At 43.6% G+C, this 13,106-nt stretch overlaps 1 protein-coding gene and 6 non-coding genes across 7 annotated transcripts in view; 6 read left to right on the top strand and 1 right to left on the bottom strand.

Moving 5' to 3' along the window:
• The window catches only part of lamb1a (laminin, beta 1a), a 54,355-nt gene that overhangs the window by 20,031 nt on the left and 21,218 nt on the right, over positions 1 to 13,106 (bottom strand). The window contains exons 9-13 of the mRNA XM_019865260.1: positions 11,945 to 12,133; positions 10,687 to 10,863; positions 9,899 to 10,011; positions 9,618 to 9,697; positions 8,430 to 8,565 (exon numbers count right to left, since the gene is read on the bottom strand). Coding sequence (XP_019720819.1) covers positions 8,430 to 8,565; positions 9,618 to 9,697; positions 9,899 to 10,011; positions 10,687 to 10,863; positions 11,945 to 12,133 — 695 coding nt within the window. The remainder of the gene's footprint in view (positions 1 to 8,429; positions 8,566 to 9,617; positions 9,698 to 9,898; positions 10,012 to 10,686; positions 10,864 to 11,944; positions 12,134 to 13,106) is intronic.
• trnak-uuu (transfer RNA lysine (anticodon UUU)) lies at positions 1,487 to 1,559 on the top strand. The gene has a single exon. It is a non-coding gene; the product is annotated as a tRNA-Lys (tRNA).
• Positions 2,505 to 2,577, top strand: trnak-uuu (transfer RNA lysine (anticodon UUU)). The gene has a single exon. It is a non-coding gene; the product is annotated as a tRNA-Lys (tRNA).
• On the top strand, positions 3,003 to 3,074 carry trnak-uuu (transfer RNA lysine (anticodon UUU)). Its single transcript has one exon. It is a non-coding gene; the product is annotated as a tRNA-Lys (tRNA).
• On the top strand, positions 3,504 to 3,576 carry trnak-uuu (transfer RNA lysine (anticodon UUU)). The gene has a single exon. It is a non-coding gene; the product is annotated as a tRNA-Lys (tRNA).
• Positions 4,018 to 4,091, top strand: trnae-uuc (transfer RNA glutamic acid (anticodon UUC)). Its single transcript has one exon. It is a non-coding gene; the product is annotated as a tRNA-Glu (tRNA).
• Positions 4,523 to 4,594, top strand: trnak-uuu (transfer RNA lysine (anticodon UUU)). Its single transcript has one exon. It is a non-coding gene; the product is annotated as a tRNA-Lys (tRNA).

The following is a 13,106-nucleotide window of genomic DNA, read 5'->3' as shown; positions in this document are numbered from 1 at the left end:
GTGTGTGTGTGTGTGTGTGTGTGTGTGTGTGTGTGTGTGTGTGTGTGCGCGTTTGAGGAAGGGAAGCAGTGATGTTTATGTTCGCCCATGTGTATGATGTGGCTCTTTGCAGTACCACAGTAAAAAAGATGGCTCTTAGTCTCTGACTGGTTGGCCACCCCTGCTTTAAAGTGTTAGATAAAGAGCAAGTGTTCATTTTATGCTACATTGTCGTATTTTAGACATTTTGGTTAAAGGTGTGTTTCAGTCTAAACATTAGTATCAACTTTCTTTGCTGCAGTTAAAACATGTTTTGAACAGCACCTGATTAAGTTAAATAAATGAGAAGTAAAAGCTTTGCAATTTATACAATTTAAAAGTAAATGTAAAAAAAAAGGCTAGAAAAAAGGTATGCCTCCATTGAATAGGATCATCTTTGAAACTGAAGCATGAGTTGTTTGGGAAAAATATTCACGATGATTTCAATGTTTGAACATCGCGCTGGGGCCGTACCTGGCCGACCACGCATGAATTAGTTTACACAAAACACGATTCAAATACTCAACATTCAATGATTAATCTGCCTTTTGTATGCACACATGCACCCTTTGTGGCTTCTGTTCTCGCCGGAATTTCGAAATCTTTGCGATATGGCGAGGCCATGAGAATGCGAGGGGAGGGGTGTGACTGTTACGAGAGTTCGTGCCTCAACAGGGCAATGTTCGTGAAAGCAAAACAACGAACTCAAACGCGTGTTCGTTCAATATTGTCAAGTAATATCCGGATTAATTTTAGGCAATTTTTGCTCAATTTTCCAGAGGAAATTTCATGACAATTTAAAAATCTGGAATTCTGGGAAAATCCGGAGGACTTTCAGCTCTAAATAAAGTACAACAATGCAGACATGTCGCACATAAAGGAAGCATGTCTTCAGTCCAGTCCCATCCCTCCAGATTATGCTTTAATTTTGCTGTAGAACTCTAAGAAATAGCAATGCAGAGACTGAATAGCTCAGTTGTAGAGCATCAGACTTTTAATCTGAGAGTGTGGGCTTCAAGTCCCTGTTCAGGCAATGTAATTGATGTGATATCATAAAATTTAAGTGGAAGACATTTTCCTGTTGTTGAAAGTCGATACGTCTGAGTCAGAACCCGGAAAAGTCGACCTGGATGACAAGGAATATGAGAGAAACAAGAAAATCATTTGGGTCTGCCAATAAACTCTGGAAAGTCCAAAAATGAAGTCATTCATGTCCTCAAATAAAGTCAATCAACTCCATCAATAAAGTTTTGAAAGCATGGGGTCACAAACTGTATTTAAACGTGGGGGCAGCTGAGATAGTCTGGATGTTTCTGTGCCGCATCAAGTATTCCACATAAAAGTTAAATAAAGTACAACAATGCAGCCATGTCGCTCATGAAGGAACCATATCTTCAGTCCAGTCCCCCATCCCACCATATTATGCTTTTATTTTGCAGTAGACCACGAAGAAAGAGAGAACTACAGAGCCTGGATAGCTCAGTTGGGAGAGAATCAGACTTTTAATCTGAGGGTCCATGGTTCAAGTCCCTGTTCAGGCGATATAATTGATTTGATGTCAAAAACCTGAAGAGAAAAACATTTTCCTGTTGTTGAAAGTTAATACTTTCGAGTCAGAACCCTGTGGGGTTTAGCAAATGTGTTGATAAAGAGACGAAAATCTCTACTGTTACTAGTGTTAGTGTCTCAACATGGCTATGTTCGTGAAAGCAAAACAACGAACTCAAACGCGTGTTCGTTCAATATTGTCAAGTAATATCCGGATTAATTTTAGGCAATTTTTGCTCAATTTTCCAGAGGAAATTTCATGACAATTTGAAAATCTGGAATTCTGGGAAAATCCGGAGGACTTTCAGCTCTAAATAAAGTACAACAATGCAGACATGTCGCACATAAAGGAAGCATGTCTTCAGTCCAGTCCCATCCCTCCAGATTATGCTTTAATTTTGCTGTAGAACGCTAAGAAATAGCAATGCAGAGACTGAATAGCTCAGTCGTAGCGCATCAGACTTTTAATCTGAGAGTGTGGGCTTCAAGTCCCTGTTCAGGCAATGTAATTGATGTGATATCATAAAATTTAAGTGGAAGACATTTTCCTGTTGTTGAAAGTCGATACGTCTGAGTCAGAACCCGGAAAAGTCGACCTGGATGACAAGGAATATGAGAGAAACAAGAAAATCATTTGGGTCTGCCAATAAACTCTGGAAAGTCCAAAAATGAAGTCATTCATGTCCTCAAATAAAGTCAATCAACTCCATCAATAAAGTTTTGAAAGCATGGGGTCACAAACTGTATTTAAACGTGGGGGCAGTTGAGATAGTCTGGATGTTTCTGTGCCGCATCAAGTATTCCACATAAAAGTTAAATAAAGTACAACAATGCAGCCATGTCGCTCATGAAGGAACCATATCTTCAGTCCAGTCCCCCATCCCACCATATTATGCTTTTATTTTGCAGTAGACCACGAAGAAAGAGAGAACTACAGAGCCTGGATAGCTCAGTTGGGAGAGAATCAGACTTTTAATCTGAGGGTCCAGGGTTCAAGTCCCTGTTCAGGCGATATAATTGATTAGATGTCAAAAACCTCAAGAGAAAAACACTTTCCTGTTGTTGAAAGTTGACACGTCCGAGTCAGAACCCTGACCCATCAGAACAGTCGTCCTGGATGACAAGGAATATGAGAGAAACAAGAAAATCATTTGAGTCTGTCAAGTCCAAAAATGAAGTCATTCATGTCCTCAAATAAAGTCAATCAACTCCATCAATAAAGTCTTGAAAGCATGGGGTCACAAACTGTATTTAAACGTGGGGGCAGCTGAGATAGTCTGGATGTTTCTGGGCCACATCAAGTATTCCACAAAAAAGGTTCAATAAAGTACAACAATGCAGCCATGTCGCTCATGAAGGAAGCATACCTTGAGTCCAGTCCCACCATATTATGCTTTTATTTTGCAGTAGACCGCTAAGAAAGAGAGCAATAAAGAGCCTGGATAGCTCAGTGGTAGAGTATCAGACTTTTAATCTGAGGCTCCAGGGTTCAAGTCCCTGTTCAGGCGATATAATTGATTAGATGTCAAAAACCTGAAGAGAAAAACATTTTCCTGTTGATGAAAGTTGATACTTTTGTGTCAGAACCCTGACCCGTCAAAAGTGTCGTCGTGGATGACAAAGAATATGAGAGAAACAAGAAAATCATTTCAGTCTGTCAAGTCCAAAAATGAAGTCATTCATGTCCTCAAATAAAGTCAATCAACTCCATCAATAAAGTCTTGAAAGCATGGGGTCACAAACTGTATTTAAACGTGGGGGCAGTTGAGATAGTCTGGATGTTTCTGGGCCGCATCAAGTATTCCACAAAAAAGGTTCAATAAAGTACAACAATACAGCCATGTCGCTCATGAAGGAAGCATACTGTCAGTCCGGTCCCCCGTCCCCATATTATGCTTTATTTTGCAGTAGACCACTAAGAAAGGGAGCAATACAGACCCTGGATAGCTCAGTTGGTAGAGCATCAGACTTTTAATCTGAGGGTCCAGGGTTCAAGTCCCTGTGCATGCGATATAATTGATTTGATGTCAAAAACCTGAAGAGAAAAACATTTTCCTGTTGTTGAAAGTTGATACTTTCGTGTCAGAACCCTGACCCGTCAGAATAGTCGTCCTGGAGGACAAGGAACATGAGAGAAACAAGAAAGTCATTTGAGTCTGCCAATAAACTCTGTAAAGTCCAAAAAATGAAGTCATTCATGTCCTCAAATAAAGTCAATCAACTCCATCAATAAAGTCTTAAAAGTAGGGGTCACAAACTGCATTTAAAAGTGGGGGCAGTTGAGATCATGTGGATGTTTCTGGGCCGCCTCAAGTATTCCACAAAAAAGGTTCGATAAAGTACAACAATGCAGCCATGTCGCTCATGAAGGAACCATATCTTCAGTCCAGTCTCGTCCCCATTTTATGCTTTTGATTTGCAGTAGACCGCTAAGAAAGAGATCAATACAGAACCTGGATAGCTCAGTGGTAGAGCATATCAGACTTTCAATCTGAGAATCCAGTGTTCAAATCCCTGTTCAGGCAATATAATTGATTTGATTTCAAAAACCTGAAGAGAAAAACATTTTCCTGTGGTTGATACTTTCGAGTCAGAACCATGACCTGTCACAATAGTCGCCCTGGATGACAAGGAATATGAGAGAAACAAGAAAATCATTTGAGTCTGCCAATAAACTCTGAAAAGTCCAAAAATGAAGTCATTCATGTCCTCAAATAAAGTCAATCAACTCCATCAATAAAGTCTTGAAAGCATGGGGTCACAAACTGTACTCAAACGTGGGGGCAGTTGTGATTGTCTGGATGTTTTTGTGCCGCATTAAGTATTCCACAAAAAAGGTTCAATAAAGTACAACAATGCAGCCATGTCGCTCATGAAGGAAGCATACCTTCAGTCCAGTCCCAACATATTGTGCTTTTATTTTGCAGTAGACCGCTAAGAAAAAGAGCAATAAAGAGCCTGGATAGCTCAGTGGTAGAGCATCAGACTTTTAATCTGAGGGTCCAGGGTTCAAGTCCCTGTTCAGGCGATATAATTGGTTTGATGTCAAAAACCTGAAGAGAAAAGCATTTTCCTGTTGAAAGTTCATACTTTTGAGTCGGAAACCTGACCCGTCAGAATTATTTTTTTTGCGGCTCCAGACATATTTGTTTTTTTGTTGTTTTTTTTGTCAGATATGGCTCTTTCAACATTTTGGGTTGCCGACCCCTGCTGTAGGGACATGGAATGTCACCTCTCTTGCAGGGAAGGAGCCCGAGCTGGTGTGCGAGGTAGAGAAGTTCCGACTGGATATAGTCGGACTTGCCTCCATACACAGCCTGGGTTCTGGTACCAGTTCTCTTGAGAGGGGTTGAACTCTCTTCCACTCTGGAGTCGCCCATGGTGAGAGGCGCAGAGCAGGTGTGGGCATACTCATTGCCCCCCGGCTCAGTCAGTGCCTGTACATTGGGGTTCACACCGGTAGACGAGAGGGTTGCCTCCCTCCGCCTTCGGGTGGGGGGACGGGTTATGACTGTTATTTGTGCGTACGCACCCAACGGCAGGTCAGCGTACCCACCCTTTTTGGAGTCCTTGGAGGGTGTGCTCGAGAGTACTCCTGCTGTGGACTCCCTTGTTCTGCTGGGGGACTTCAATGCTCACGTGGGCAATGACAGTGAGACCTGGAAGGGCGTGTTTGGGAGGAACGGCCCCTCCGATCAGAACTCGAGTGGTGTTTTGTTATTGGACTTCTGTGCTCGTCACGGATTGTCCACAACGAACACCTTGTTCAAACAAGGGCGTCCATATGTGACTAGGCACCAGGACACCCTTGGCCGCAGGTCAATGATTGACTTTGTGGTTGTTTCATCGGATTTGCGGCCCCATTTTTTGGACACTCGGGTAAAGAGAGGGGCAGAGCTGTCAACTGATCACCACCTGGTGGTGAGTAGGCTCCGATGGTGGGGGAGGATGTCGGTCCGACCTGGCAGACCCAAACATATTGCGATGGTTTGTTGGGAACGTCTGGTGGAATCCCTTGTCAGAAGGAGTTTCAACTCCCACCTCCGGCAGAGCTTTTCCCATGTTCCGGGGGAGGCGGGGGACATTGAGTCCAAGTGGACCATGTTCTGTGCCTCTATTGTTGAGGCGGCCAATCTGAGTTGGGGCCGTAAGGTGGTTGGTGCCTGTCGTGTCGGCAACCCCCGTACTCGTTGGTGGACACCAGCAGTAAGGGATGCCGTCAAGCTGAAGAAGGAGTCCTATCGGGCCTTTATGGCCTGTGGGACCCCAGAGGCAGCTGATGGGTATCGACTGACTAAGCGGAATGCAGCTTTAGTGGTCGCCGAGGCAAAAACTCGGGCGTGGGAAGAGTTCGGTGAGGCCATGGAAGCCGACTTGCGGACGGCTTTGAGGAAATTCTGGTCCACCATCCGACATCTCAGGAGGGGGAAGCAGTGCACCACCAACACTGTGTACAGTGGGGATGGGGCGCTGCTGACCTCGACTCGAGACATTGTAGTTCGGTGGGCAGAGTACTTCGAAGATCTCCTCAATTCGACCAACACGCCTTCCTTGGAGGAAGCAGTCTGGGGACTCTGAGGTGGGCTCTCCTATATCTGTGGTTGAAGTCACCGATGTGGTTAAAAAGCTCCTCGGCTGCAGGGCCTCAGGGGTCGATGAGATACGCCCGGAGTTCCTCAAGGCTCTGGATGTTGTGGGGCTGTTTTGGTTGACACACCTCTGCAACATCGCATGGTCATCGGGGAGAGTGCCTCTGGATTGGCAAACCAGGGTGGTGGTCCCTCGATTTAAAAAGGGGGGCCGGAGGATGAGTTCCAACTACAGAGGGATCACACTCCTCAGCCTCCCTGGTAAGGTCTATTCAAGGGTGGTGGAGAGGAGGGTCCGTCAGGAAGTCGAGCCTCAGATTGAAGTGGAGCAGTGTGGTTTTTGTCCCGGCCGTGGAACAGTGGACCAGCTCTACACCCTTAGCAGGGTCCTCGAGGGTATGTGGGAATTCGCCCAACCAGTCTACATGTGCTTTGTGGACTTGGAAAAGGTGTTTGACAGTGTCCCTCGGGGAGTTCTGTGGGGGGTGCTTCGTGGGTATGGGGTACAGAACCCCCTGATACGGGTTGTTCGGTCCCTATACCACCGATATCAGAGTTTGGTTCGCATTGCCTGCAGTAAGTCGGAATCGTTTCCCGTGAAGGTAGGAATCCGTCAAGGCTGCCCTTTGTCGCCGATTCTGTTTATAACCTTTTTGGACAGAATTCCTAGGCACCACCGAAGCGTTGAGGGGGTCCGTTTTGGTGGCCTCAGTATTGCATCTCTGCTTTTTGCAGATGATGTGGTACTCTTGGCTCCTTCAAGCAGGGCTCTCCAACTCTCACTGGAGCGTTTCACAGTCGAGTGTGAAGCGGTTGGGATGAAAATCAGCACCTCCAAATCTGAAACAATGGTTCTCAGTCGGAAAAGGGTGGAGTGCCCTCTCCGGGTCGGGGAGGAGATTTTGCCCCAAGTGGAGGAGTTTCAGTATCTTGGGGTCTTGTTCAAGAGTGAGGGCGGGAGGGAGCGAGAGATCGACAGGCGGATCGGTGCAGCGTCTACTGTGATTCGGACTTTGTATCGGTCTGTCGTGGTAAAGAAGGAGCTGAGCCAAAGGACGAAGCTCTCAATTTACCGATCTATGTTCCAACCCTCATCTATGGTCATGAGCTATGGGTCGTGACCGAAAGAACGAGATCCAGGATACAAGCGGCCGAAATGAATTTTCTCCGCAGGGTGTCCGGGCTCTCCCTTAGTGATAAGGTGAGAAGCTCGGTCATCCGGGAAGGGTTCAGAGTCGAGCCACTTCTTCTCCACATCGAGAGGAGCCAGATGAGGTGGTCAGGCATCTGATTAGGATGCCTCCTGAACGCCTCCCTGGTAAGGTTTTGCGGGCACGTCCCACCGGGAGAAGACCCCAAGGACGACCCAGGACACGCTGGAGAGACTATGTCTCACAGCTGGCCTGGGAACTCCTCCCAGCTCTCCCTTGGGGAGAGCTGGAAGAAGTTGCTGGGGAGAGGGAAGTCTGGGCTTCCCCGCTAAAGCTGCTGCCCCTGCGACCTGACCCCGGATAAGAGGTAGAAGATGGATGGATGGATGGATAGATCTATCTATCTATAGCTAGCTAGCTAGATAGATATATAGCTGGCAAGATAGATAGATAGATAGATAGATAGATAGATAGATAGATAGATAGATAGATAGAATTTTAACTGACTTACCAGGTTTGTCGCCCTTTGTAATGTAGTCGGACAAAAAATATCCGTTCAAGTCCTTTTCCTCAAGCCATGACCACTTGAATGTGTTCTTAACACTCGTGTCTATTGCATGTATGCTGTTTGAACATTGCTCTGGGGTCGTACCTGGCCGACCACGCATGAATTACTTAAAATATGAAATCACGGGTTTGCTTCGGGCTCGGGCCTGGAAATCAAGTTAAGTGATCGGGCTCATGCACCCTTTGTGGCTTCCGTTCTCACCGAAATTTCGAAATCTCCGAGATATGGCGAGGCCATGAGAATAAGAGGGGAGGGGTGTTACTGTTACTAGTGTTCGTGCCTCAACATGGCTACGCTCGTGAAAGCAAAACAACGAACTCAAACACATGTTCGTTCAATGTTGTCAACTAATATCCGGATTAATTTTTGGCAATTTTTCCTCAATTTTCCAGAGGAAATTTCATGAAAATTTGAAAATCCAGAATATCGGGAAAATCCGGAGGACTTTCATCTCTAATTATAATTATTGGTGGATGAGAGAATTTCTTCCGTTAATCTACTGTTTTGTCGGTGAAGAAGTTTGAGAAAAAAAAAAAAGTTAAAACGATCACTCACAGGCCCTAATTTGGCATCCTCTGCCTCGTAGGTGTAGTGGTCAAGAGCAACGAAGTAGAATCCCGACTCAACTTGATCACAGCGACGCCCGAACATGTGATCTCTGCAGAGGCACTGACCAGTCAGCTGATCGCATCTGAGAGAAATACAGTACGTTATCAATTTGTGAATTGCTTTTCATTCAATCAGACAATGCCAGAGGTGATTAAAGTAGACCATCACAGTTGGCCACTTCATCACACCCCAAGCGACAGAGCACCACACATATATCAATGCACTTCAATGGAAAAACATTGGCCTTGTATCACGCAAAGCTAAGAATATATATTTTTTCTTTGAGGAGCATATTTTCTCATCAAGGACTTCATCTGAAGAGCAAATTACAATTACAATAATACAATACCCAGTAATTGTTTTCTGGTTAATCCCAGCAAGCAAGGGTTTTATTAAACAATACAAACACAACAATATAAGAGGGCTGTTGAATATTTCAAAATGTCTAAATTCCACACTGTGCACAGCACCGAACTCTATATTTTTGTATTGAAGCATTTTCAGTGAGGTAATTTCAAACACATGTAAATTTGAACTTAAACTTAGCATAAGACATTCAATAAAAAAAAAAAAGTATTCTCAGAGTCTGTGTGCAACTTCGGGTATTTATGAACTCTGACTTCTGCTCTTCGTTGTTGGATTATTGGCCTTGCTTGCTGTTGAGCTTCAAGTGTGATTTTCTAGACCTCTCGATACCATTCATAGTATGTTTGTTATTCTAGTATTGATTTTTGTTTTCATGTAATTGCACTTTTGGAAATTTCGTTTGAGTATTCTCTGTGTTCTATTGAACCTTGCCTTTGCAATAACTTTTTGTTTCACACATTGCTTTTCCTGGCACCTTGTGAGCAGCGATTTCAGTTCATACTTTGTCGGTGCAATTTTCTTTAATAAATATTTTTGTAATCGTGTTTTGTCTGAGACTGCATTTTTGGAGTCTCAAAACATTATTTGGTTCGGTCAGAACCAAACAATTCAAAAGGTAAACAGTGTAATTGACCAGTGCAATTGAATGAGACCATCAAGTAAAATGTTAATAAATTCCTTTTTAGCACTTCTGATAGTTTGATATGATGACTTGTTTGCAGTGTCTACAACTGTTGCAGCGTTGTTAGATACAGTGCATGAACTCACTGGTTATTGATTGCTCCCCCCAAGTCACAGTCACATGGTCTGCAGCCATCCATATCATTGCTGAGACCCCAGTGTTCAGACTTTAAACACACACAAAGAGAGAGAACAGATGATAGCATTTTTGGACGTCACCCCTGCTTATGTCAAGATGAAATGTATTGGAGCTTCATCTCTTCACACTCAATCATATACAGTAACACATAACCTGTGTGGTCAACTCCCACAGTTCCCCAGGTTTAAGTAGCTTGAGTGGTGTTTGTATTTGGACATGATTAACTCACCACACAGAGGTCACAGTCCTTGCCAACGACTAATCGTTTACAGAAGCAGTTTCCAGTCTCGCTGTCGCAAGGATTTCCGCCAGGAACTGTTCCCAGAAGGCTGCAAGTGCAGGCTAAGAGACAAAAGACATTTTTAGATTGTATGCAATCTTTACATTTGAATAGCAGATGGGTCTCTGTTTATGAGTGCCCCCACATACAGCGTCGCCAAGGCAGCATAAGAATATATGAGCACATAGCGCGAGATGGCATGCCCTGTTACCGCCTTACTTCATGTTGCTATTTGCACAATTTCAGCAATATGTAATAGATACATTGATCGTCTATATCTGTTCATAGCGCACATCGGTTCTACATTTATTGATTTTCGACAGCCTTGGGAGTGCTGGTGACATTGGACAAGAGCTGGTGGACACCCTGGAATGGTCGACAATCAGTCACAGCCAGTCACACTCACATTTCCATGTATGGGTAGCGTAGACTTCACAATATATGTTTTGGGAATGTGAGAGGAAAGTGGAGTAAGCTGAGAAAATGGAAGTACAGGAGAACTTGCAAGCTCCATACAGACAGGCCAGAAACGAGATTTTAAACCAGAAGAAACCTTGACTGTGCTTTTTATGCATTCACGACTGGTACTTAACATTGGCATTATGACTTGAATATGCTGACTTGGATTTGTGTGGGTGTGGAAAAAAAAAACAATCAATAGAATATGTACAATATCAGAGCAAATACACGTCTGTCCATCCATCCATGCATGCATGAAGTTACAGATCATGTCAAACCTTTGCAGCCTTCGGAGGAATCCGTGAGCCCGTAATATGCCTGCTTGCAGCGGTTGCAGCGTTCTCCCTCCACATTGACTTTGCAGCGGCATTGGCCAGAAATGAGTCCGAGTCGAATGTCTGTCCTAGCATCACAGATTCCTCCATTCAGCGTGCCCAACGGGTCACAACTGCATGCTACAGTGATAAAAAGGCAGAAATCATTTTGCTTAAATACCTAGTTTCATATCATTTCCAATGAAGCGGAGTGACGAGAATAAGGTAAATACAAATCTCTTGACATGGCTAAAATGGATGTTTTCATTGGAGTGTAAAGCACCTTCATTGTCAATATCAGTTCATATTGTTACATACATCCAATGTACAGACGCTCCCCAGCTTACGAACGAGATACGTTCCTTAACAATCGTTCGTAAGGCGAATTCGTTTGTAAGTTGGTTCAGTGCTATATTTTGTATGGAATGTATGTTTAAGGCTTATATAAGTATGTTTACTTGCTAATGATCGGCGATTGCATCGGCACTGCACCTTTCACGTGTTCCATTATGCGATTTTTCTGTTTATAAATGGCACTGATGGTCGAACGATTCATGTTGTATGCACGTGCAATGCTCACCATTTTCTCACCCGCATCAAGCTTCTTTATTATTGCCACTTTCATTTGAAATGAAATGGCTTGCCTCTTCTTTACACTTCCACTCTCACTAGAAGCCTTTCGCTTTTCACCAACCATATTGAATAATGGATGCACGAGATATTTAACAACTGGGCAGAGGAAGCCGGATTCGGGGTGGATGCTGGGCGAGCTCTCACAGCGCCTCACGTCAGTATTAGCGGCGGAAAGAAGCACTACACCTGTACTGTACTGGGAAAAAGGCGTGCAATACAAAATCTAACTTTTTCTTTTCTTTTTCGACATACCCGTAAAAATGTTCGTATGTACCGTTGTTCGTAACTCAGATGTTCGTAAGTCGGGGAGCGTCTGTATTGTACTGCAGTCATCTTAAAACTGGGCGCTTGTAGCTGTATTTTCTTCAATATTTTTCCCTTGTTCAAAAGCATAACAATGATCATATATTTAAGGCATGTTTTATTTTTCCTTCAAGTTCAGTGTAAAAAATATCTGATAAATATTGTTGAGAATACTGTAGAAATACATTTTTTAAATTATATTTGACAATCACTTGGTGATAATGATCCATTTGGGACTCTAAAGCTGACTGTTAAGTGACCAAAAAGAGATTCATTCATTACTCACGTTGGCAGATGTTTGGATCTCTAACATCTTTCTCAGGGTGTTGGAAGAAGAACGGTTTGCACTGCTCACAGTTGTATCCGGTTGTATTGTGTTGACAGCCATCGCACACACCGCCACTTACATTTCCAGAGGCCACATAGACGGCTATGTCAAAGTGACATAAATCTGAGTGCTGGTTGCAGTTGCACTCTGAGGACAGGAGAGAAAGCCACGGTCAAAACACAAGTCGAACAGTGGTGCCTTGAGATACAAGCTTCATTCATTCCATGGCCATGCTGGAATATCAGAACACTCAAATCTCAATGAAGAATGAGGAAAAATGGCACACCATATTTTTGGATTTTATAAAAAAACAGTCATGACCTTATTAAATACAATTGAACGAATTCTACTGTACATTGCATCAATTGACTGCTGCTCCTTCTCTGTGTGCAGTTCAGAGGATGGCTGAATAGTTTAACACAAAAAGAAAATGTTGACAATGCATTTTTTATGGAACTTTTTTATTAACTTTGAACAACTTAATTTAATTGGGCTGTCACTATCCGGTATTTTTGGGGAATTATTTAATTGATTAATTGATTAATCAGATTAACATATACATTGCATTAAAGTTGATTGCAAAATCATCTTTACACCAAATACATTTTATTGCCGTATTTTCTGCACTATAAGGTGCTTCGGAGTAGAAGGCGCACTTACAATGAATGGCCTATTTTAAAACTGTTTTCATATAGAGGGTGCACCACATTATAAAGCACATAGAATAGAAGCTACAATAGTGTCTGAGGTTGCACTATGCATCCACTAGATCACAGATGTCGCACTCCGGTCCTGGAGGGCCGCTGTCCTGCATGTTTTCAAAAGGGGTGTTCACACGGCACACATTTGATCCGGCGCTGCACCGATGTATTTTGTTGCGATATAGTTTACACCGGAGCAAATTTTGTGGAGTGTTCACACGTACAACGCCGCTGAGCGTGGCAGCACCGGCGCAGCGTCGGTGCAGCTCCACTTGCGTTCACACGGCAGTTTCTGCAGCGGAGCAAAACGACAGAAAACAAATGAGTTGTCGTGTTGGTTCTTTTTTAAACATATACACAACTCAAGCAACTACTGTACAGGCACGTCCTTCTCCTTCTCGGTCTCCGTGCCTTCTGCT

Source organism: Hippocampus comes, unplaced genomic scaffold, assembly GCF_001891065.2.
Source record: "Hippocampus comes isolate QL1 unplaced genomic scaffold, H_comes_QL1_v1.1 scaffold180, whole genome shotgun sequence".
Taxonomy (NCBI): Eukaryota; Metazoa; Chordata; class Actinopteri; order Syngnathiformes; family Syngnathidae; genus Hippocampus; species Hippocampus comes.
Note: the sequence above shows the minus strand (reverse complement) of the source record. Positions and strands in the feature narration are given on the sequence as shown.